General features: G+C 30.4%; 4 protein-coding genes and 1 long non-coding RNA gene across 6 annotated transcripts; 2 read left to right on the top strand and 3 right to left on the bottom strand.

The window, feature by feature from the left end:
* The first annotated feature begins 220 nt into the window (after positions 1-220).
* Positions 221-4,121, top strand: LOC125583892. Its single transcript, XR_007320923.1, has 2 exons — positions 221-3,673; positions 3,745-4,121. It is a non-coding gene; the product is annotated as an uncharacterized LOC125583892 (long non-coding RNA).
* A 1,699-nt stretch (positions 4,122-5,820) lies between these two features.
* Positions 5,821-9,406, bottom strand: LOC106377317 (GDSL esterase/lipase 5). Its single transcript, XM_013817523.3, has 5 exons — positions 8,975-9,406; positions 8,536-8,660; positions 6,587-6,811; positions 6,255-6,507; positions 5,821-6,112 (listed from the first exon to the last, which is right to left on the bottom strand). Exons 1-5 carry the CDS (start codon positions 9,291-9,293, stop codon positions 5,862-5,864), a joined length of 1,173 nt encoding a protein of 390 aa, XP_013672977.1. The 5' UTR covers positions 9,294-9,406; the 3' UTR covers positions 5,821-5,861.
* Positions 9,407-10,684: 1,278 nt separating this feature from the next.
* LOC106377316 (ethylene-responsive transcription factor RAP2-12-like) lies at positions 10,685-12,721 on the bottom strand. Its single transcript, XM_013817522.3, has 2 exons — positions 12,298-12,721; positions 10,685-11,543 (listed from the first exon to the last, which is right to left on the bottom strand). Exons 1-2 carry the CDS (start codon positions 12,539-12,541, stop codon positions 10,834-10,836), a joined length of 954 nt encoding a protein of 317 aa, XP_013672976.1. The 5' UTR covers positions 12,542-12,721; the 3' UTR covers positions 10,685-10,833.
* Positions 12,722-17,984: 5,263 nt separating this feature from the next.
* Positions 17,985-18,698, bottom strand: BNAC03G69930D (FCS-Like Zinc finger 17). The gene is made up of 2 exons (XM_013814912.3): positions 18,419-18,698; positions 17,985-18,316 (listed from the first exon to the last, which is right to left on the bottom strand). The coding sequence occupies exons 1-2, from the start codon at positions 18,604-18,606 to the stop codon at positions 18,136-18,138; spliced, it is 369 nt and encodes a 122-aa protein (XP_013670366.2). The 5' UTR covers positions 18,607-18,698; the 3' UTR covers positions 17,985-18,135.
* A 3,782-nt stretch (positions 18,699-22,480) lies between these two features.
* LOC106377315 (proteasome subunit alpha type-5-A) lies at positions 22,481-24,709 on the top strand. 2 transcript variants are annotated; one of them, XM_048753263.1, is made up of 10 exons: positions 22,481-22,585; positions 22,689-22,739; positions 22,854-22,935; positions 23,321-23,401; positions 23,593-23,706; positions 23,797-23,898; positions 23,982-24,040; positions 24,112-24,214; positions 24,303-24,368; positions 24,433-24,709. In XM_048753263.1, exons 2-10 carry the CDS (start codon positions 22,726-22,728, stop codon positions 24,523-24,525), a joined length of 714 nt encoding a protein of 237 aa, XP_048609220.1. In that variant the 5' UTR covers positions 22,481-22,585; positions 22,689-22,725; the 3' UTR covers positions 24,526-24,709. The 2 variants fall into 2 exon arrangements, with proteins under 2 accessions (XP_048609220.1, XP_048609221.1); XM_048753264.1 differs by having other exon boundaries at positions 22,495-22,585; positions 22,668-22,739.
* Positions 24,710-25,282: the final 573 nt, after the last annotated feature.

Below are 25,282 nucleotides of genomic sequence, written 5' to 3'. Positions count from 1 at the left end.
TATTCCTACGGTTTCTTAGTTTCTATGGTGGTCATCAATTGAAACCCATGAAAAATATTAGACACGTATTTGACTATTAGTTACCATGTATATTGAAAAAACAAATTAATTAAATACCACAAATTTAAATTGATTAGTTTTTGCTAAAAATATTAATGAATCAAGAGTATTTCAATATTATAATTTTGGTAAAAATGTTCAATCTGGTTAACTGACGGTCATACCCTAGCCGACTACAACATCGTCGGACCATAGAATAGAGATCACACTATTCGGAGTGGCTGACAAAGAAAAAAACATGGAGACTGTATTGAAACTGACCCAACGGACGTTTTTTAAAGATCGTCGGGTCATAGAACGAATAAATAAATAATAGGGCCCAATTTTAAAATAATATAGATAACGTAAAAAAAAAACCAAAGGCACTATTAGCTGGCTATTACATAACGGATGATAAAAGGGAAACATTTGTATGACATGTGTGCTTTCACTACAATGTCAAAGCCGGATGAGTATTGGGTCTTCCATACTGTAACCAGGTCATACACAACAGTCCCATCCACGAAGAAAGACTAATGTACAGAGCGGGGGAATAAAAATTTGATGAGAAGTTTTAGAATCGTGACTTGTTATTTTTCCAGTTTATGAGGTTATAGTCAGGGTATTTCTTACGTGATTATAACCACTTGCTTTGGAGACGGAAGAACTCATGGGGTGCCTTTCAGTTCTATGCTTATGAGTTATGAGATTAACAAGGTTACGCATTTTTAGAGTGGTATTTGGAGTATGAAGAAGCAGTTGCAAACTTGCAAATAGAGGAGCTATTCTCATTGCCCAAATTGTGACTTTGGAAAATCATTAAATATCAGTCATATGTCATGGTAAGTCACCCTGTCATGGCTTCAAAACAGTTCCGGAAATGAGAGAGTTTGGCATCTATGTAATGCACTATTTAGAGAGGCAATGGTTTCTGCTCTTGAGGTAGTGATGACAAGTTGTTTAGTCTTTCTACTATGCTCTAATGGGTTTCTTACCCAGTCTAAGCTAGTTTTTTCGGTTAGTAAAGTAGTGGGTGTGTCATGTGTGACCCTGTTGTGACCATGTGATGACAAAAAAAAAGAACAACAGTTTGAATTTAGGTACTTCAATACTACAACCACCTTGATCTTCTTCATCCAGCCCACAAAAAAATATCAAAACCATGTAAAATTTAGAGAAATGTGTAGAGTTAAAAGTCAATTTAGTATTTTCTATCAGATGCGAGAATACAAAGCTTTTGGTAGTCTAAGAAAGCCTCTCCAAAAATTGTAGAAGAAGAACTGAATCTTTCATTATTGATGTTGTGATAATATCACCAGTTAATTTAGCATATTTTTACTATAATGCATAATAAGTTTAGATAAATATTTTAGCTATTTACTTAATAGATTTTATTGGTAGACACTAGAGATACTTGAGCATGTATCACAATAGATCAGATAATTTGATAAACAACAGACTATCTAACTCTAAGATTCAAGGTACTGTGTTGCTCAAAAAAAAAAAAATCAAGGTACTACAAGAATTACATATTGGATGGAGCAAACGTACCCATAACAGCCTTGGCATTTAATCTTGAATTATGGCTGGATTCTCAAAGACTCGCCGGAGAACCAAATAATAATACCTAACACGGAAACACAGATATTTAATCTTGTTTTATATATGGCTGGATTCTCAAAGACGGCCGTACCCTAGCCGACTACAAGTCTACAACATCAAGAAGGATTCGACCCTTCACTTGTTTATGAGTCTGAGGTAGTGTCCCAAAACGGCTTATTCATGCCCACACTACGAAGGCGGAAAAAATAATTACCCTAACTATATTAACATGCCAAATTATTCTTAAACTAAAAAAAAAATATGAATTAGATACCTAAACTCAAAGTACATAGCTAAAACATACCTATAGGCGGTTATATGATGACTTGGACTACTTTTTTATTTTTTCTTTTTGTAGTTTAGTCCTTATAATTCTATTTTCTTAATATGCCTTAAATAACTAAAATAATAAAATTTATCGTATTTATATTTTTAACTAGGGTCGGCCGGCCCTACAGGCGGGAAGTTATAATAAAAACTATTTTATTATGTTGAATAGTGTTTATCTTTTTGTTTAAAACTAATTTTACGTTAACACTTAGTGTTTTGACCCAAAAATAGTAATTAGAATTATGATATAAGATAATTTTATTCGTAGTAGTTTTCCAATGGTGTGGTGATTTTGTATTTAGTCGTTTGATGATGTTGCGATTTGTTTAAAATGAGGAAGTTATTATTAGAACAGCCGCAACACTTTTGAAAGTCACATATTTAGTTACCATTAAGAATTCTATAATGTATGTGAGAAAATATTGTTTATTGAGAAATGCAATGTGTGTATATTTTTGTGTAGACGAATAATTTAAGTACTATTTGAAAACGTAAACGGACTGGCTAATAAAGAGACGATTAAATATAAGAACTTGTTGAGTGGGGTTCATATGAATTTTTTTAGCATATCTTTTAAAATTAAAATTGTAGAAAGTGTGTATATTCACCGGTTCTTTTTGCTTACAACTTTATGCCTTGAACATTTGCACCATTTTAAGTGATTTTGATGGGACATCTCGAAAGTTATAGAGGAAAAAATTGGGTGTTAAGAGTTTTGCTTACCGATGTGGCATATTTGACCAATTAGATTTAGTTACTGATCCCAAAGCTTTTATATGAGAAGATTGGTTATGTTCTCTATGTTTAATTTTTTTAAAATATTCAAGAATAGAAGATTCAAAATTTTGCTATGCTCTTTATGTCTGGCAATTAGATTATATATCTTAAGTAAAAGCATTAAGAACACTATATGAACTATATAAACAAAAAAAAAGAGTTCAAAACAAATCAAAACAGCATCTAAGCAAAGGTGAGTTGACTATACAAATTGGAACATTGGAAAAAATACTAAAAAAAAATTTTCGCTTGTAATAATTGAAATCTCAAAATATATAGTACTCTCAAGAATCTGAAAATAACATTGGAAAATTAGAATCTTCACATAAATATTAATGCATGTATTACATTTGCATAATAAAAATACAAATCTCTGAACCTTTCTATTAAGTATCCTAAGTTATATCTATTATACACACAATTATTAACGCAACTTTATATCCTTAGTTTTAAACAAACTCTTAATCTTTAAACTATAAACTTAACCATAAACTTTATTCTCCATGAAAATAATTTTATAATTTAAATGTATAAATTATAAAATTTTAACCTTAGACTTTATATTCAAATGATTGATAACAAATGGCAAGGATTGTGTCAGATTTAATAATAGTCATTGATTAAATTTCAATCTAACGGTGGAGAATCAATCTCAACCTCTCTCTTTTGTCCTTTTCTGTGCAATGAGAAACGATCTAGAAACTTGTTTTCTTCATATTTTTTTCAGATTCAGATCTCTATTTTCTCATATCACGTTTCTCTTTTCGTCTTTCTCTTCTCTACATTTCTTCTCTGTCTGCTGATTTGTTTATTTTTTCTCTGTTTTATTTAATGAATCTCGTCTTCTTTCTATCTCATCTTCTTCTTTGTCACTGTTGAAGCTTGTGCCGTACTCGTTGTCACCACTCTAGTTTATCACCTCTCTGTAATCTTCTTCTCTATATTTCCGAATCATTTTTTTGGTTTGTTTATACTCATATTTGTTTCTTTTTCCAGTTTCAGAATTCAAGATTATAAGGTGTAGAGGAAGAAGACAAGCTCAATGGTGGTGGGATTTGAGAAAAGCGGAGCCGGATGGTGGGTGCGACGATGGCCACATGGGAAGAGCCCTAAAAATGGATCGAAGCGCGTTAGAGATGCTGGAGACTGGGCCGTTCAAGAACAAAGCCCACATAAACCAAAGCTCACCTAGACTTAAAGAAACATGGCGTTTTAAAATGATGGGACACGTGTCAGCTTTTTAAGACTCGAACTAGTGACGTGACCGCCTATGTGGACAGCCAAGGAGGAAAGCAAACCCAACTTTATATATAAAGATTTGAAAAGTACAATTATATATTTTGACCAGATTTTAATTAAATTTAAATCCTAAATTTAATTATTTAGCAGAAATTTAGATAATTATCATATAAAAATATTAATTAATTTAGTTATTAAAGTATATTATCTACCTTATTAAAACATGAGCATTAATTATAAATAATCTTACTCATATGTAATATTTACAAGAACACCCACTAATTTATATTTATATAAGATTTTCTTTAAAAATATAGTCATTCAAATTTTAATCAACATAACTAAAAATAGTCTTTAGAAATTTGAGTTTAGAAATTTGAATTTACAGTAGGTAACTTTAATAATATTACCCTTACTTAATAAAAATAATAATAGTGGCTGGTTAATGGCTAGTAATATTTATAATACACAAAAAGTTTACAAAACTATTCCCTGATTAATCCTCGTATAATTACCGAATAATTGATTCGGCGCTAGGTTAGGGTCAAGCGCACGCGTGACGCCTAGCGTAATTAACATTGGTTTTGATAACTACAAACAAAAATTAAAATTTTTTTATTTTATTTATATTATATATATATATATATATCACGCAAGCACATATAACATTTTCAATTAAAATAACCTAAGAAAATATAGAAATTTATTTTATAAAATTTAAGAACTTTAGTGAGATTAAATTAGGCTTTAAATAATGATACTGTTTTTATGTTTTTTTCTATTGATTAAAACAAATTTTGTATCAAATATTTTAATATGAAATAATAATAATAATATATTTATATTATTAAATCTATTTTATTTTATTAAAAAATTATTTTTATTTTATATATCACAATATGTTAAAATTTATTTCCAATTTTGAAATTATAAATAAAACCAATTTTATGATTTTAATTATTTGAAGCACTTTACAAACAAATAAAATGATAAGAACTAAAATATAATAATTTAAAAAAATAAATCAATACATTTTAGAATGGACTAACATGTGTAAGTCACGAGGCATGTTTTAACTATTTATTATGAGTTTAGGTATGCAATTTAAATTCTTATTTAGTTTAAAAATGTTTTGCCACGTTAATATAGTTTAGGTATATATTTTCTCCGCATTCATAGTGTGGGCATGAATAAACCGTTTTCCCCATCATCTATCTCAAGTGTCGGTGTTTATCAGTTTTCTTTTCTACTATTATTTCAGGTTCTGGTTTATGGTTATTTTATTATATAAAACCTGTTTTAGAAATTATTAATTAATATCATTAAGACATAAACTAATTTTATCATTGACCTTTTGATATATATATATATGTACAAAATTTCCTATCAAATAAACTCAGAAAAAGTCCAAAAACATACCTAAAACTAAAAAGAAAAACTTTGACATAAAATTAAAAATTACATACTTCTAATTAAATTATAAAATACAGACAACTACTAATTTAAAATAAAATTTTATAATTACCATTTGGTAGATTTATAATTCATACTCGTAAAAGTTATAGCCATTCACGTTAAAAGTAGAATAAATACTTCCATAAATAAAATAATTTAAATGTAGTGTAAAACTTATGGAAATGAAAGAAAGCGTATTTAAATTTAAAATGTAATGTAAAATTTACGGAGATAAAAAGAGTTTTGTTAAAGTAAACTGTAACCGAGAACTGGGGTTTTAAAGGTGAAAACCCCACCACCAAAGTAAATTACTTTTTTTTTAAAGTAAATTACTTTGAAACTTAAACCAGTGATGGACAAAAAAAGGTTAGCAACAAATGAACAAAACATATCCATGTATATTAGTGACATACATTCAATCAAGAAATCTGAAATAACCTATTGATATTGTATGGGCCAACCACTAGAGAATCTGACATGTGCCCACCATTCCAAATTAGATTTGCAAATTGCTTGTAAGCATTTTGGGTGAGATGAAGTGAATCCCAAAAAATATAATCATCAGGATTCTCACATAATTTGTATTCCTTCACAATTCTCTTCCCTCCACAGCTGAAAACTCCTCTCCATTTCCCTGTTCCACAACATGCTTCTTCCCCTTCTTTAAACCCTTTCATTCAAAACATATGAAGGCATATGTTCAGTCAAAAAAAAAAAAAATATGAAGGCATGTTTTTTAAGGGCCATTTAATGAAATTCACTACGAACCCTAAATTAAAAAGCCCAACAAAATTCACAGAGAACGCAGTTACCAAATTTAGAAGGATGATCCATTCTGAGTTTAAGACTTTTGTTCATGTCAAAGAGAGAGAACTTGAAGCCCTTGACTTGTCTTTGCATCTTAAACAAGAGATTTGAAAGAGCTTTGTTATGTATGCTTGCCAGTATTGAAGCATCTCTCAAGCAAGAATCATTCTTCTGTTTTAGTATCCGTAAAGCCGGAAAACAACCCAAATCCGGCACATTCAAGAACCCGAACTTCCGTCCTCCAATTTTGTATATTTCCTATTACAAAACCATATCAAATGAATGCAAATGAACCAGTCTTCGATTTATATGATAATAATGATGATGATGAACTTACATGGATGAATGTAGTCAAGTTACCAATGACAATGTCAACATGTTGAGACATCGAGAAGGAGAGAGATTGATTGGTCAAGAAAGGGCTTGAGTAGTCATTAGACCCAATGCTTATCAAATAGACAGCTCTTGAGATTCTCTTCTTGCTTTCTTCTTTACCAAACTTTATCCTCCACAATCTCTCCACTTTCTTATAGTGATCCAATTGTGTTCTCAAACTTATCACCTTGCAATAATTATTAAGAATTGGTCATTACGTTGATTGACATAGAATAATACATCTCACCGACCTTAGATTATAAAATTTAGTTGTCCCAAATAAGTAAGTGAGTAATACATATTTTATAATATAATAATGGAACCTTATTACATAGCTAAATAAAGCATGTTCAACTACAAAACAAATCGTAGGTGGGACAAAAGAATCCATTTTAAGACTATTGTTCAACTAATTTAGCCACAATAACCGGGTCAAAACTCAAACGCGCACCCATATGGAACCATCTAATTAGTATTCTAATATTTTATATAATAGTACTATTGTAATCTATAATATAAAAAAATTAACTTCAATCAAATTTTTGGATCAAGCAATCATATAAACTTCCATGTGCCTTGTGTGTACGACAAATAGAAGATATACATATGTTGAATTTGTGTTGGAAGATGACAATATTGAATCTGAACCTTCATGACAAATTTTCTTCATGGAAATCTTCTATTCCATTGAGTTGGTCTATGGAGGTTCATATTAATTCATCTGACATTCTTTTGCAAAAAAAAGATATACATATATTATATATACTAGGTTAAGACATGCGCCTTACACGGGATGAACATTATATATATAAATTATTTTATGTATTATGTGTTTTTAACATATTATAAAATAATAAATATATATTGAATAATTAAAAAGTCAATAACTATTACTTATATAATTAAATTGGTGCGAACATATAAATAAATTTTATAATCCAAAAAAATATTTTTTTTTCTATTTGATATAATATATAATTAAATTTAAATGATAGCAACATATATATAGTATATTTTGATATTAATATCTATTAAATGATGCTTTCTACTCATATGTTTTTTTATTATATCAAAAACTTTAAATTACTGATAACAAAATTTTATTTTGGAATTAATAGTGTAAGTAATTTATAATATTTTTTAAAAAATAAAAGAAAATGATATATATATATTACCAAAAAATATTTGTTCAAACTAAATTTCAAAATTAAAACATTTACGTATTTTTATATGACATATAGTTTAATTTAAAATGATATATATATTTATATATCTTTTAATATTAATATATATATATATTTATATATCTTTTAATATTAATACTTATTAAATGAGACTTTCGACTTATATGATTTTGTAATCATTTGTATCATGTCATAACAAAAATTTTAAACCATGGATTACAAAATTTGAATGTTAGATTTTTAACAGTTTTAGTAACTTATACTCGTTCTTAAAAATTCAAAATATAACATATACAGAAAAATCTAAATTTTTATTATGTGGTTAATATGATTGTTTAGTTTATTTTAATAGTTACAAATTAAACAAATTTAAGATAAGATACACTTATTTTTATCAAATCTTTATTATTCAAAATCATTAATTGTCATATATATTTTAGACACATTAGACAATTCTATAATTTTATATAAGAAAATAATGAAGCATATTAATAATGTGTTTATGGTTAGTTTAATAAAAAAATTTATTATATATTTAGATGGACCAACATATTTCTCTAAGAATCATTCTAGTGATAACACGTGGTTACAAAAAAATGTTGTAATGTTTTTCAATTAATATATAAGGGATACACAAAACTACTTAATGCAAAGGTATAATTCAAAACTATTTGAAAATTTCAAATAATTTCAAAATAAAATAAAGATGAAAAGCTAATATACGTACCGAACCTTGGAACGTTTCAACAAGAGCACCAGCTCCAGCGGATGCAAAGTTGACGCCGCAAAGCTTCTTTTGACTATCTCCCGGTTCCAAAAACGGCGGAATTAACGGCAACTTCGCATATTCCGCTATCATTAACGTACATTTTTGTCAATATAATATATTTAAATAGGCCACGAGGTAATATAATAGTAACTTTATAATATATATAAATCTCATTCTTTATTAAAAGTGTGCCCTTTGTTTTGAGTGAGAACCCAAAAATTAAGACATTCGCTTTAATAAGTATTATCATTAAAATATAAACTGAAAATATTTCAAAACTAATAAAATTGGTCACATTTTTAATAAATCTTTTTTTTTTTAAATTACATTTTGAAACACTAAACTTTCTCTAAAACATATTACATACTAAAATGGAGGGAGAATATGTATATCTCACCAATGAAATCGGAGATGAGACGACCGTCGGAGAATCTCCCGGTGGGGAGGCCAAAGAATGTTTGACCATAAGGTGGAAAATTGGCTTGGTCAAGTGTAGTGGTATTTATATAATTGTTGTTTCCTGCATCCAAGAAAGAGTCCCCGAAGATGAACAAAGCCGTCACGTTATCATCATTGTCACCGTCATAAGAAACTTTTGCTGCTGATTTTCCGGCGAGAAAAAGAATGCTTGAAGAGAAGATAAAGAAGCACAAAAAGAAGGAGGAGGAGGAGATAGTTCTTCTTGTGACTTTCTCCATTAATGTTGACTTTCTCATTCACCACAAAATTTCTTAAGTCGTGTGTGTGTGCTTGTGTATGTATGTTTATATAGACGAAATGATTTGCTTTTTTAGTCTAACTTATAGACATGTCGACAAGACTATGTAGATAACTTTATATTGTATTAAAATGTGTCTCCACACTCATATACAAAATGACTTTAGAAAGAAAGTCAAATGTTTCGGTATTTTTTAACTCCAAATGGTTTGTATCACCGTAAGATAACTTATTTATTCAGAATAGTAAAAAACAAAAAAAAATGTTAGGTCTTATACTTTTTCATATAACTCATGCACCATGGTGTTTACTATGGATTAATTAGAGCTTGATAGTGAGATATTGACTGGAATGGTTAGAAAAGAGATTTATCAACTATTTATCTTTTACATAAATTGCTTTTGCAAAACAATCACATTAGTTAAATTTCCGGTCAGGAACTAAAAAATATATATCTATAAAATTAAGGCTTCAATTGGTGACCACAATTTTTGTCAAAAATGATGGTTAATTTTCTATTGCTCAAGTTTTATACCATTCATGTTAAAAAAATTGTCAGATCATAGATTCATGGGGTCCACTCTATTCTTCTCATTTTCTTATGAATGAAAAGAATTATGAGGAATTAATTTCTTCTCTAATTTCTATGAAGAATGAATGAACACAAATTCATATATTTCTGGATTTTTCATTTCTTCGACTGAATATTTTTGTATATTTTTATTCTTTTTTCCATTCAAATTCAACATTTACCAATTGAAGCCTAATATTTTTTGCAGCTTAATCAACAAACTATGTATACCAGTAAATTCATTCTGTTTAATTTTATAAGTTATTTTGGTTAGAAATACACCTATAAAAATTTTATTTTTCTATATTTTATTTAAAATTATTATTGTCTTTAAGAATATTCAATCACAAATCATATTCAATTTTTTTATTTCTCTTAAATTAAATATTATTTAATTAACTGGTTTTTGTATAAGACTTAAAAGTAACCTATATTATAAAATAAAAAAATCCTGAATAATTTATATTGAAAATTTGAAACCGAAGAAAACTAAAAAGTAGTAGTATATGTGATGTATTTATTACAAATGGGTGAAAAGGACGGAAAACGCAGAAATGTCCAGAAGAGTGATTCAACTTTCTTTTTTTCCCGTCTCATAAAGAAGTGTCACGAGAAAGACACAAACTCACCAGTTACCTTTAGATTCTTCTGTCTTTTACCGACGTCGTTTTTGGCTTTTCCCTCTAGATTCATTGTATGAAAAAAAATAACAAAAGTGGCTCATTTTTCTAGGAAATCATTTTGGTCAAATAGTATACACGCAATCGCACCGCTTTCTAACCGGTTCGATTCGTACCGGTTCCTTAGTAGCATTCCATATCACAAAAGAGAACAATGGTTCAACATATTAACTTATGACAATGTTAAAGAAGATGTTTAGGGGCACAAAGTAACAAAACCAAAACACAAAAGACAACAAGAAAGAGTTCAAAATGTTTTTAAAACTCTTTAAATGACAATGGATCTCTTTAGAAGACTCCTCCAATCATGGAATTGATCTCATCAATGCTCCATAGCTCCATAGGATTTGCACCATTGTCCTGAGTCGCCACAGCGTCTCCACTGAAGAAATCAAGTGAAGAATCCCATTCAGTGCTGTTGTAAGTTGTCTCAAAATCCATGACCTTGAGCTGCTTAGCTGGATCAGCTTCCTCGGCGAATGTGACAGAGTTGTTGTTGATAAAAGCAGAGGAGATCTCAGGAGTTATAGGAGCTTGATCGTTCCAACCAAACTCAGAACAACCGAATGAGTTACTACCCTGGTCTGAGCTGAAATACTGATGATATCCATTACCACCAAACTGATTGTTGTTGTTGTTAACTTGGTGCTTCTCCTCCATGAAACACATGTTGTCAAAGGAGTTGTCCAAGTTCTGAGCCAAAACTGGACTTGGGTTTGGAGCCACCTTCTTGGCAGGTGGGTTCTCCTTCTCCTCAGGGAAATTCACCTTAGCTTTGGAACCACGGATTCTACGAGCTGCAGCGTCGTAAGCTCTTGCAGCTTCCTCGGCGGTTTTGAAAGTTCCAAGCCAAACTCTTGAACCTTCCCTTGGATCACGAATCTCAGCAGCCCATTTGCCCCAAGGACGTTGCCTTATCCCTCGGTACTGGCTCTTCCTCTTCCTCTTTGCAGACCTCTCACCTTCTCCATCAACAACTTTCTTGCCAAACACTGAATCTGGTGGTGGAAAAATAACAAGAAACAAAAGATAGTTCTTACATGAGCATATTCAAATCAATTTCATCCCAACCCTCATATACCTCCAAACAACACACAAAATCATACATTGGTATGATTTTTAAGGTTTCTCACACATATTAAAAAACAATAAATACACTCTTTTAATTGGAGTATTAATTTTTAGTTTTATCAATAAAGTTTCACCACTTACAATTTATGTTTTAGTTTTAGAAACAATTGTGTTAATTATATCCTAAAATATTATACATTTTCATACAAGATAAAAAGCTAGAACATCATATATTTTGTATACGGAGCGAATAAGCAAGAACAGGCCTAGGAAAAAAAAAAATACCCGAACCAAAAAACCGGAATCTGATCCGAGCTATAAAAACATCATATATATTTATCATGTTAGATGATAACAAGTATATCCGAACCTGAAGTATTAACCAAATTCAAACGGATAACCGAAAAACCGTACCAAAAACCCCTAATCCGTACCCAGCTATAACAATATCCAAATAGATCCGGTACGGTGGTATAAAATATATGCGAACCAAAGTATCTCAACCGAACCTGAACCTGATAACCAAAAAAACCGTCACCCGAACCAAAAACCCCTGATCCGGTACGGTGGTATAAAATATATGTGAACCGAAGTATTTCAACCGAACCGGAACTAATAACCAAAAAAAAAAAAACTTCACCCGAACCTTGAAACTATGAATGATAACGGAAGCGGATTTACCGGCAGTGGCGGCGGATACGGCGGGCTTACGAGCCCCGGCGAAAACGAACGGCTTCGCATCATCGCAATCGATAGAGGAATCATCCTTGAAGCCCTGGAAGTCAGCCTCGAACTCATCGTCAAGATCGAAGAAACTCGAGCGTTTCTTCGAGCTCTTCTTCAGATCCGGCCAGAGAAACTCGCTGGTGACGCGGCGAGACCTCGGCGGCGGGATGAAATCGGAGATTATTGCTCCTCCACACATGGCGTGAGGGTGTAAATGTTCAGAAACAGAATCTTAGCGGCGAAAATGTAGAATAATAGATTCTTCGGGTTTAATTTTTGTTTTCTCTCTCTCTCTCTTTAGCACTTTGCTTTGTTCTTCAGATAAAATAAATGGAAGAGAACGTCCTTTTTAGCTTGAGATGAAGAGAGTACAATGGTTATTTTACAATTATGCCCTAAATTTGAAGTACTATCTATGATGCTACCCTTAAGTAAATAAGATTAAATTTAGTCCTTTTTGACTGCTGGTAGTAAAAGGGGCTAAAGCTGTTCTTACCTAACGTTCGCTGAATTTTACATAAAGTCTAATTCATTTTAAAATTTCAGTCATGTCAAACTTTATCGTAGGTTTGAAGATAGCTAAACTAAATTATATCTTTTGATAGTTAGTTTCAAGCAATTTATTTTAATGTTATGATTTTCAAATATTAAAAAAAAAATGTATTTTTGGTTGATTTTACACTAATACTGTTAAAATATATGTATGTACTAAAATCTATCAAAATACATTTATTGATTTTAATAAGAATCTAGGCATTAGATTGATTATACTTGAATAATATAGTAAAAAGTAATCTGATAGTTGAAAAATGAGAAGAGAATGGCATTGAAGTACCTTGTTTGGCTATTTGTGGCCTCCGGCTAGTAGTTAACTTTACCAACTTACAACTTTATTTTAAACATATCTAGATCTTGTTCATCTGTTTGCTTCTTGTACAATTTAAAACACAAGTAAGAATTTTTTTTTTTCCCCATATTTAGTTCTGATATACACTAGTAGTATTAAACAGTAAATACTTCTTCTTCTTTTTTTTAAAATCAAAACAGTAAATACTTCTTGTTTCCACTTATTAGGGGTCAACAACCCAGCAGTTATTTTAGGAAACACAATCAATCTAGTATCCAAATAATAAAGAAAGAAAATAGAAATGAAAAAAAATGTATTAATATAACTACATATAAAACAAATGAATTATTGATACTGGTATGTAAACTAGTTAATTTGACAAAAAAATGAAATATATACGACGACTTGCAACTGTAGTTATTACACGCTAATACCTCGCCTTGTATGCATAGGTCTAAACTTGTAAAAGCATTAAAGAATATACTTACCAATTGCACATGTACATTTCTTGAAGCTTTTGAGCAAGTTGTTTATGTGTTTATGACAAGCATTTTGTCTTCCTATGGCAAACAAAAAAAATTAACAATTCGTTGTACTTTTGTTATATGTAGTTGATGATGCATTCCAATTTATTAATATTCTTAAACACAATTTTTCATTTCATTAATAATTCGTTCCCTCAAACTATATTTATTAGGTCAAGTTATCAATAATCATAGATTAGGTGATATTAGATGCATATGTAGTTGTAATAGAAGCTCGGAAAAAAAAAATGAAATCAACTAGTTATAATGTGTTGCTTCCACTCTACTGACTCGTAATGTTTACTATGATATGAATTGGGCTTGAAACTGAGACAATCACATGTATTGGAGCTCACATTGTTTACCTCATCCAACAACGCTATCTCGTGGGTGTTTTCGAAGCAGAAAATCATGGCAAGAGATCTCAACGAAGCATCAGAGCATATATAGTATCACTCAGTTGTTAATTTGCTGAAGAGCTTAGATGGATCATGGATCACCTATGTTGCAAAAAAATCTCGGTGTTTCGCTCTACGGTACATACTCCTACGGTCCTACCATCTTCTGCGGTAAGATCAATGCAACTCAACTATGTATCAAACTTGCATGTGTTTCCATAGTAGAATAAACCATGTTGGAGTTGATTATCATTTTATTTGCGAACAAATTTAGAATGGGTCTATTTGTGTTCCTCATGCGTGCTCTATTGACTAGCTTGCTTATGCTTAAACAATTATTAACAAAGTTATGTTTATTGACAAACAAAAAAAGTCTCTATTATGTTATTTCTTCTTGAGATCTTAACAGTAACATGTTTTAAGATATTGCTTGACAATATTAGTGGAATTCATTCAGTCTTGAGTCTTGACACTTACATACTTAACCAATAACCAACACTTACATGTATTTTAATTAATCTCCTCCTCCACAAATTTGATTTTGCCAAGTTAGTTACAAATTGACTTATCTTTTATTAAAAGCACGTTTTCTTTTACTATAAAATACAATTTACAATGCGGTGGAATTTTGAATAGATTTTCAAACTTTGTGTGATTTTTTGTTGAAAAAATAAATAAATAGTTCCAGAAAAGAACTTAAACTTTCTAATAACAGGTATGGATAAATCACCCCGCATTTTATTACAAAGAATCAGATGAGACCCTCTTTTCATTGTTTTCCAGCTGGATATACTGTATGAATATACACTGATACACACCTATTTGTGAATATTAAAAACACATGAATATGTTGACAAAAAAAACACACATGAATATTGTATTGTTCAACTGCATGCGTATAGATAAAAATATGTACTATGGATATTTTATCATAAAAAGATACATTCATGTAAATTTATACTATGATCAAAATGAATATGGAAAGGTATGCAAATAAAAGAGGTAGAACTAAGTGGTGGCAGCTAAGTGGTATTTTTTTGGAGTTCAATATGTATCCATATCGGTTATGGATTCGATTTCTTAAATACTGAATTATCATTGTTTAATCAGTTTGTATTTGAGCTTTAACCTAAGTGGTTAACATGGTTAGTCGTAACAGAGCATTAGTTAGACTGCATTCTAAGTTCGGATTAGACGCTCTGGTAACCAATCCACTTTATAATATTAAATGTGTTTTCCCGACATCAAATAGTATAACAAAAAGATGCAAGGGTTAGAGTCTTTTCTCCCTGATTGAGACAAGTTCCTAACGCAGCTTATCTCAAAGAAAAAGAAAATGGTGACATTCATGGTGCAATTATTATTATATAGTACTACGTGTACAATTATGTAGGAATTATTTGTTTCAGTATTTAAACTTTTAATAATTGGAGTAATTAGCTTTGGGCATTTTACCCGGATCAAAAAATTCAAATAAAAATTGGTCCAAAAATATCTGACCCGAAACCAAACAAAAAATTTATAAGTACTTAGTTGAGTCCAAAATTCCTTTAACTGAAAAAACCGGAACTGAAAAGAACCGACCCAAATAACTCAGGAATCGAAAACTCCCAACCCGAATAGATCCGACCCAATAAGAATCGATTATACTCGATCTAAAAACATGAATATTCAAAATTATAACTCTGTGTGTTCTATTTTTATATTTTAATTTATGATTTAATTGTAATGTCTTTTTGTTTATTGTATAACATTTTCAAGTACTCTCTCCGTATCACTTTAAGTGGTATTTAGAGGAAAAAAATTTGTTTCAAAATAATTGATGTTCTCATTATTCTAGATAAAATTTAATACCATTTAAACTTTGTGACCAATTGCAAAATACTGATTTTTTTCTTATTGGTTGAATTAATTTCATTTAATGATATTTTTATTTAACCAAGTTAAATGGTATAGAAGTTTGTATTTTCTTAATCCAAGTGCAAAAACTTTAAAAATCACTTAAAGTGATACAGAGGGAGTAATATGAAACTTTAAATGTCAAATTAAGAGTTTGAAAATGTTTAACTTCATTTATTAATAGTTTATTTTTGGTTATTTTGCAACAAAAAAAACAATTGATAAATATGATATATTTCGGTTAAATTTGATGAAGTTTGGGTACTTCATGTTTTATGTGGGGGGTACTTCATGATAAATATGATATATTTCGGTTAAATGTATTATGTACCCAAATACTATAAGTATTTACATGTATTTTAATTTTAGACTTGAACTGATCCGCATTTGAAAAGAATGGACTTAAAATTTCCAAGTACCTAGTTGGCTTTAAATTTGTAGGATCCAAACGACCCAGATCCGAAAAAAACTGATCTAAACCCGATCTGGAGATTGAAACACCCAATCCCAGGAATAGTTATGAATGCAAAGTTTACCGACTACAGCAAACTGGTTCTGGCTAAGCCTTAATACTGTACCATTTTTCTTTAAAGATACCAAGTTAATTCCCTTAAAATTGAAATTACTAACTTCTCATTCATCAAACTTGCATACAACTCTAATTTTCTTAGGCGCCGACAAAAGCAAACAAAACTTTATTGGGTCGAATATTTCATATAGTGGGCTTAACAGGTTGAGTTCCACATTTGCATTTAGTTTATGTTATTGGGCCGATTTTGAAAGGGCAGACTCTAAATCTGCTATTCTTTGCCCTGATACCGTAAATTAGTTGACCTTAGTCACCTTATTACTTATTGGGCCCAACAAATTCAGTTGACCTAAGAGATCAGAATTGAGGAGGTAGGAGAGAAAATAAAATAAAAAGTAAAATAATAATTATTTTTTGTATGAATGTTAAGAAATAATAATTCATTTTAATATTAAAATAGCATTACACGATATTAAAAAGAGTACATATTCAACACGTGACTAAATCAGCTGTCCATATCTTTACACCATAGTTTGATTATGTCCATACATAAAATATCTCCATACATGAAAATATCTCCATGTATAAAAAAACAAATCGAATAATTCTAAAGATTTCCCTACTAAAAAGTATACCAGTTCATATCTTCCATGTCAAGATCCAATCTGAATATGATATTGCATAATTATGTTTGGTTGTAATTTGTGGATATGACACTCTAGAATATTGATCATCTCACTAATCATTTCAATTGCAAACCATCTTAGAACATGTCCAACAAGTGTTTCTCCATTTCTTAAAAATTTATAAATACTAAAATAATATAAAAGAAGAGAAAATGTCAGTCAAGATTCTGAAAACAGAATTTGTTAGAACGCCTTTAAAAACTAGATAGCTATTTGTTATAGTTTAAACGGTTGATCATCAAAAACAAAATAAATTTAAATGAAAACTTTTTATTGTTTTAAATTATTATTATTTATGGGTTTAGATTCTATTTCGAGAACTTCATTGATAATAAGGTTACTCTTATAAGCTCAAAGTTTGTTCAATCAGTAATTCTTCCCACTCAAGATAAGGGATGGCTAATCTAAGAGTTGTTGTCTCTGTTAATACAGAGTGTATTGGTTAAATTTTTCTGTCATAAAGATAAAGATGTTAAGTTCGAGTATCAATAGTTAAAAAGAGAAAGTTTAATAACCAGTTCTTGACCTTAGTCCAAAAAAAATATAGGCTTCAGCTAAAACTTTTAAAATTAAAAAAAAAAAAAGACGATTAAAACTCGTTCTAAAAATTCATAAGATTTTTAACATTTTAGAAACTAACTTTATTATATATATATTTATTTAATTTATTTCAAAACCGAATAATCTATACATATTACATAATTCAAATTTGGAGACTAATGTGCATGTTTAGATTTCGTTATCCTCACCATAAACAAATAAAAAATATCAAAATATATTCAATATAAACCATGTAATTTACATTTGTAATATAATATATCCCTTGGATATAACTACATATCTGCAACAATTATAGTGTTTGAACAAACAAAAAATCAATAATTACTAATTAGTGAAGTATGTAATCGATTTAAGGAACTATAAATAGCTGGCGTCGCCGCCGTAGATCATTCAACAAATTCCGGTTCTCGCCGGAGTTACAGCGTCTGTAAGCTGCCAACATCATCTTTGTGGACGCCTCTAGTTCTTTCTTCTCATCGATCAAAATCTGACTTTCTCTACACTCTCTGCTACAAAATCCCAAGTCTCCTCTGTTTTCACCAAAACATTTAGAAAAACAATTGAGACTCGAGAAAAGGTCTTTAGATCATAAATGGGTATTCATAATCTTGATAAGTTATAGAAGTTTGTACCTGTACATGTAAACATCTTCGTCTTGATGGAGCCGCTTCATACAGAGGTGACATGTTTTGAGGAAACAGCGCTCCGAGATGTTTGGATTGGATCGGTTTGGTCTTAGTGAAGATCTGATCACTATGTTGCTTAGTTTTTCTTTTGAATCTGTTGTCACAAGTTGCAATCCAACAGAGATTTTAGTCATTTTCTCTATCTCGGGAATTACAAATGTTTACAGAAAAATGAAAAAAGAGAGAGATGAAGTGGAAGACGAAGGAGAATGTGTGAAATATTAAAAGAGTAAAATTTAACTGTACTGTTTGTGGAGTGGTTGCCTTTCATGTCTCGCTTAAAACGTGGGAATTGACACTCTCGACATGGACCTTTTTCGTTGTCGGGAATTACTACTTTTACCACGTTTGTTTATAAAATAAAAAATACAGTGTGTGTTATCCATATTTATATTTCAATTAACTAGCAAATGTAATCTTAACTCAAATTTAATATTTTCTTTTACAAAATAGTTTTGGAAATTTCACCAGCCTACGGTGTATGGGATATTAATTCGTTATAGACCTCATTTGATTATATATTTTTACGTTTTACATATTATACTTTTTCATATGAACTATTAATATTTTATAACAGAATATTTATTTTTTTGTTCGCCAAATATTTGTTCCAGTAGTTGAACAAAACTGAAACACAAGATTGGATTGGACTGTTGTTGACAAACACTCCGCCGATCTTCGGTGCTTTTAGAATATTTTTAATTTATTTGTATTATATTTAAAAATGCAAAATAGTCTATCTTTTTCACCATCGGTAATTTTTTTTTAAATATTGAGCAAGAATACGAAAACTCAATACATTGATATGGTAAATGGTTTTTTTAAAAAAACATTGATATGGTAAATTCCAAGAAAGCATGTTTTGTGATTCTTACGTCGCTAGCCGTTACGTTTGGTAAATTACGACCGAGCATTAATATATTAATAATGACCAGCTTTAATTCTGTCACGTTTCTCATGCTTACATTTTCAAAACATAATATCATATTCCCTAAGTTTCATTAAAAAAAAAGTTATTTTGACATTTTTCACATAGATTAAAAAAATAGTTAAAATACATTAATTTTTTTATTAATAACACATATTCAACTAATAGTATTTAAGATATATGAAATTATTTGAAATTTTAAAATAACATTTTTTTTGTAAAAAAAAAGAAGTTAAAATGACATTTTTTTAGAAACAGAAGGTGTATTATGTATAAACAATTAAACATTTTATGGTTGATTTATCATTTCACTTCAATAATTGTAACTTTTCAACATTCATGCATTTTTCTCACCATTCACCATAATTATGATACTTTCCATAATTTTATAATTGGGAAGTTCTATAAAGTCTTTAATTGTTTTTAATCTGATTGTAATAATGTAAAGTGCACCATAAGTTTCTATAACCCAAATTTTAATCAAAAATTAAAACCTCAATAAAATATATAATAAATATATTTATCTAAAAAAATAAAAATAAAATATATACTACATTTACTTGAGAGTAAAATTTTGAGTAATACTACAATATTTTTTTCACATCCAAAAAGGCTTTCGCTTTTATTTTTTTTCTTCCCACTCTCTCTAATAAAAACAATTTTGAACTTAGCTTTCGATGATCGACTTTGGTGGTTCTCACAACAATGGAATCAGTTTGTTCTTTACACTTTCTTTGCTTCATATAGTCGATGTTTATTGCCTTGGAGGTGAGATCAATATTGAAGATTCAAGACAATCTTTGTTTTCTTTGCGACTAGAGATATATGAATTGTGGATTCCAGTGTTGGGTGTTGATGAATTTTGAGGTTATGGTCATATATTGATCGTTGATGCATGCTTATGATCTTGTGTTAATTTGGATCTTATGTTGATCAATGTTGCATGCATCCAATCATGTTCTTAGTTGGATCATATTTGATCTTCTTATCATTTCTACCGGTCCTTTTCCGGAGTTTCTAGATTCTCATCTTATTTCGTTGTCTCTGCTTCTTTCCCGGCCTTTTTCCTTGTTGTAATAGAGACTTTCGGTTTTTGGCCAGTCACCGAGTATGAGTTTCGACTCTTCTCGGGATTTAATGGTTCCTTTGTTTAGGCTTTTACTCCTCTTGATGGCTTTGATCTTCTCTTCCCCTTTTGTTATCAGTTTAGTAGCGGTTCTTTAGATCGTTTATCATATTCTTAAGCTAATTAGTAGTTGTGGTTTTGATTTGTTTTGATAGTTTTAGAATGTTCTTTTGATGCTCAGTTGTTTCTCAACTCTCTTAAGAGACTCATATTTCAATGGAGGATGCCAAGCTAGTGTTTCGAGTTATCACCATTTATGACTGAAGCTCGTTGTCTTTGTTCATGCTATGTGAGAAAGCATAAAAAACTAACTCAAACCCGTATGCATTTCTAGTTTAAAACTAACTCAAAACCGAAATTCATTTCTAGCATAAACCTTAAAATTTGTTAAATAAGTACTGCAAATTATAGATTCTAAAGATTGTAAAAAAAAAACACTAACTTGTGGAATCTCTTACTATTTTTTATTTATCCCCTATATATTATTTGAGAAACATTACAACTTTTTTTTGTAGCCACATGTCATCATTAGGATGATTCTTAGAATCATTAGAGAAATATGTTGGTCCATCTAATTATATAATAAGTTTTTTATTAAACTAACAATAAATTCATCATTAATGTACTTTATTATTTCCTTAAATAAAATTTACGGAATTGCCTAATGTGGCTAAAGTATATATGGCAATTAATGATTTTGAATAATAAAGTTTGATAAAAAAAATAGTGTATCTTCTATCATATTTGTTTAATTTTAAACTATTAAATAAATTAAACAACCACAATAACCATATAATAAAAATTTAGATTTTTATGTATATGTTATATTTTGAATTTTTACAAACGGCTATAAATTAGTAAAACTGTTAAAAGTCTCACATTCAAATTTTATGATCCGTGGTTTAAAAATTTTGTTATGACAAAATACAAATGATTACAAAAATTATATAAGCAAAAAATCTAATTTAATTAATTATTAAGATTAATATATATATCGTTTTAAATTAAACTATAAACCATATAAAATACAATATTTTTGTTTCAAAATTTACTTTGAACAATTTTTTTGATAAAAGTTTTGAACGATCATTGACAATTTATTTTTTTTTAAATTATAAATTACTAAAACTATTAATCCCACAATGAAAATTTTGTTATCATTAATTTAATTTTTTTCTATAAAAGATATAAATGATCAAAAAAACTATATGAATAGAAATCATCATTTAATAGACATTAATATTAAAAATATACTAAAATATATTATCTATGTTAGTATCATTTAAATTTAATTACATATCTTATTAAATAAAAAAAAATTGGATTAATAAAATTGATTTATATGTTCGCACCAATTTAATTATATATTTAATAGTTACTGAACTTTAATTATTTAATATATATTAATTATTTCATAATATGTAAAAATATTTAATACATAAAATAATTTATATATATAATGTTGATCCCGCGCAAGGCGCAGATCTTAACCTAGTATTATAGTGTTTTGTTAATTTTTTTTTTTCTTGTTTAGCTAAATTTGAATCGTTGTTGTCCTCCAAAAGTTTTAAACACAAGCAGTAGGTTGACTGAGTCGGAGCAACTGGATAGCGATCTCGGTTAGTGTATGCCCCTGTTTCGGTCTGTTTCGGTTTGTTGTTGAATTTGTGTTTGTAGATTTTCTTTTTTTTTTTTCTCTGCTTCTTGTCATCTTTGTACTTCTGTCAAAAACTTAAAAGCTTAGTAATAATATCATTACATTTTACCCAAAAAAAAAGAGAGTTTTAAACACAAAAATAAGAGACTGACCAAATACAAACTTTTGCATCTGAAACGAAAACGAGTAGAAGCCTCAGCTTTTATTCCTCCGTATACCTTTAACAAAGACAACCCTCCATTTTCTTATGTTCATTTATGGCCCATGGATAAGATTAAAAGCCCATTAATAAAACGCTGCGTTTCGGATCAATCTAACTTGTTGTTCAACAAGTGAACCTTCGGAAGCTAAAAGACGGAGCCGAACGCATCCAGTTTCCTCGATTCGCCCACCAACCAGCTCGTATGATCTCCTCTTCTCAACACCTTCTTAGTTAATTCGATTCCCATTTTGTGGATTCAACCAGATCTGTTAATTCTTCCAGGGTTTTGATTCTGTTGTGCAGACAGACACTAAAGGGGTTTTACAGATCGAAGAAGAAGATGTTTCTCACGAGGTCTGTCTATCTTCTTCTGCTTATGGGTTTACTTAAAGTTTCGTCCTTTTTTATGTTTCAGTCGTGGGTTTTTGCTTAATCGTGATTTCTGATTTTGTGTGTTTTTGTTCCAAGGACTGAGTACGACAGAGGAGTCAACACTTTCTCTCCTGAGGGTAGGCTATTCCAAGTCGAGTACGCCATTGAAGCTATCAAGGTAACAACTTTTTTATGAGTTTAAGAAAATGAGTTCAATATCTCTTTGTATATTGAGGTTTGGACTTAAGAGTAAAGTTTCCATTGAAGCTATGGAGAAGAATATAAGAGAAGTTGATTTAGTGGGTTTCTTTGATTGCTCAGACAGTTTTATTGCTTACCAGTTCTTAGTTTTGTAGCCATTGAGACTAAATTGGTAGATTTAGTGATCTTCTTGGATAATGATTTAGTGTGTTTCTTTTCTTTGATTGCTTATACTTAAAGAGTATTGCAGAGTTTGGATCACATTTTCTTGTTTACTTGCTGTTGTTGAGATTTACAGTGTGATGATGTGTGTGTGGATTATAATATTTCTTGAGTGTCTGATGAGTGTGGGATTATTGCAGCTTGGTTCTACTGCAATTGGAGTAAAGACAAAGGAAGGAGTTGTGCTTGCTGTCGAGAAGCGTATCACCTCGCCTTTGCTGGTTTGCCTACTTACATCGAATTGCATCTCTGGTGTTGCATTAGATAGGATGAAGTATTAGCATTCTATATTTACTTATTTATGGTATTTGAGTCTATGTTAAAACGTCAGTCTAAGTCTAAGTTAAGAAGTGTATCAGTATCACCTCGCCTTAACAGGTTTGGCTTCTTACATTGAATCTTTGTTTTTCAGGAGCCGAGCAGTGTGGAGAAGATTATGGAAATTGATGACCATATTGGCTGTGCCATGAGCGGTTTAATTGCTGATGCGCGTACTCTTGTTGAGCATGCAAGAGTTGAGACTCAAGTGAGGTTTCTCTTTCTTCGGTTTTATTTTTGCTTATAGCGTAAAAAGACCTTTTACACGTTATTGACAGCTTGTTTGCTAATGGTACAGAACCACAGATTCTCGTATGGTGAGCCAATGACTGTAGAGTCCACTACACAAGCCCTGTGTGATCTGGCTTTACGGTTTGGTGAAGGAGATGAAGAATCAATGGTAAATAACTGATAATCAAATCCGAATCTCTACTTAATGACTCATGAGTACTGTTTCTCTTTTTTTCATCTGTGTTATTACAGTCTCGGCCATTTGGAGTTTCTCTTCTCATCGCTGGTCACGATGAAAACGGACCGAGCTTGTAAGTGTTCTTCTACTGATATGATTCACTTGTGGATTGACCAAATTGTAAACGGCTCGGTCTTGTTACAGGTACTACACAGACCCGTCCGGAACATTCTGGCAGTGCAATGCAAAGGCGATTGGTTCAGGGTCAGAAGGAGCTGATAGTTCTCTTCAAGAACAATTCAACAAAGTAATTTGAGAACTTATACAATAATTAATTACTCAATTCTGACTTATTCATGTTGTTAACCTTTAGCTTCCTTTAACTTTTGATGCAGGATCTGTCACTTGAAGAAGCTGAGACAATCGCTGTATCTATCCTCAAGCAAGTTATGGAAGAAAAGGTATATAAACTTTTAACAGTTTACCAAAGTTTTTGATCCATCTAACTGTTTGTGGTCTGTGTAGGTGACTCCGAATAATGTGGACATTGCCAAGGTAGCTCCAGCGTACCATATCTACACTCCGCAGGAAGTTGAAGCAGTTATTAGTCGTCTTTGAGGAAGATGCTCAAATACGGTTGATGTATCTCTTATCCGCCTCTGTGTTTACTTCGGATTTATAAACCAAGAGATTTTTATTTCACCTGGTCTGTTAGATTTGATGTTTCATTTGACGTTTTTAATTGTGTTGTTTAAGAGAATCTTTCTTTCAATCAATAACCGATCGGATTTGTGACAGAAAATTTCTGATGCAAATGACCTTATCTTTTCTTGAAACAAATGTTCAGATGTTTGAAGCTAACTTGCACTACAACTAGTTGTCTTTTAATTGATTCCATATAACCACTCAAACCCTAAATTGAGTTTAATCCAAAACGGCACAACATAAAAAAAAATTGTCATTTTTGACAATTTAAAATTTAATGTCTTCAGTAAAAAATTAAACTTTTTGGTTAAAATTCAGATTTTTTTAAAAAAAAATTGGACTTTCTTAAAGAAAAGAGAAAAGTTTACAGGAAAAAAAAAAAGAAAAACCAACAAAAAAAAAGAAACGGAAAACTAGAGATGGCAAAGTTCGTCCCGCCCCGGACCGCAGCGGGATTGGCTTCAAGCGGATCACGGCAGGTCCGTGCGGGCCGCAGTCTCCGATTCTCCGTAATGGATGTCCAAATCCGTCTGCTATATGTACAAGTCTTTGCGGATCGGGCCGCGGAATGTCCAATTTTCTATTGCCTACACAATCCATACTACATGATCAGTATGCTTTGTGGATGCAAGTTCGAATTATGATCAATCAACAGCATTGTAATCAACAT

The sequence above is a fragment of the Brassica napus genome, chromosome C3 (genome assembly GCF_020379485.1).
Source record: "Brassica napus cultivar Da-Ae chromosome C3, Da-Ae, whole genome shotgun sequence".
NCBI lineage: Eukaryota > Viridiplantae > Streptophyta > Magnoliopsida > Brassicales > Brassicaceae > Brassica > Brassica napus.
Note: the sequence above shows the minus strand (reverse complement) of the source record. Positions and strands in the feature narration are given on the sequence as shown.

Bases quoted from the DNA above. Each gene is read 5' to 3' on its own strand.
- LOC106377316 (XM_013817522.3), bottom strand. From the start codon at position 12,541: ATGTGTGGAGGAGCAATAATCTCCGATTTCATCCCGCCGCCGAGGTCT. The intron at 11,544-12,297 runs GTAAATCCGCTT...TTCCACCACCAG, and splicing joins CGTATCCGCCGCCACTGCCG to ATTCAGTGTTTGGCAAGAAA.
- LOC106377317 (XM_013817523.3), bottom strand. From the start codon at position 9,293: ATGAGAAAGTCAACATTAATGGAGAAAGTCACAAGAAGAACTATCTCC. The intron at 6,812-8,535 runs GTACGTATATTA...AATTATTGCAAG, and splicing joins TTGAAACGTTCCAAGGTTCG to GTGATAAGTTTGAGAACACA. The intron at 6,113-6,254 runs GTAACTGCGTTC...TTTGAATGAAAG, and splicing joins GGATCATCCTTCTAAATTTG to GGTTTAAAGAAGGGGAAGAA.
- BNAC03G69930D (XM_013814912.3), bottom strand. From the start codon at position 18,606: ATGACTAAAATCTCTGTTGGATTGCAACTTGTGACAACAGATTCAAAA. The intron at 18,317-18,418 runs GTACAAACTTCT...TGGTGAAAACAG, and splicing joins GAAGATGTTTACATGTACAG to AGGAGACTTGGGATTTTGTA.
- LOC106377315 (XM_048753263.1), top strand. The intron at 24,215-24,302 runs GTAATTTGAGAA...CTTTTGATGCAG, and splicing joins TTCAAGAACAATTCAACAAA to GATCTGTCACTTGAAGAAGC. The intron at 24,369-24,432 runs GTATATAAACTT...TGGTCTGTGTAG, and splicing joins AGCAAGTTATGGAAGAAAAG to GTGACTCCGAATAATGTGGA.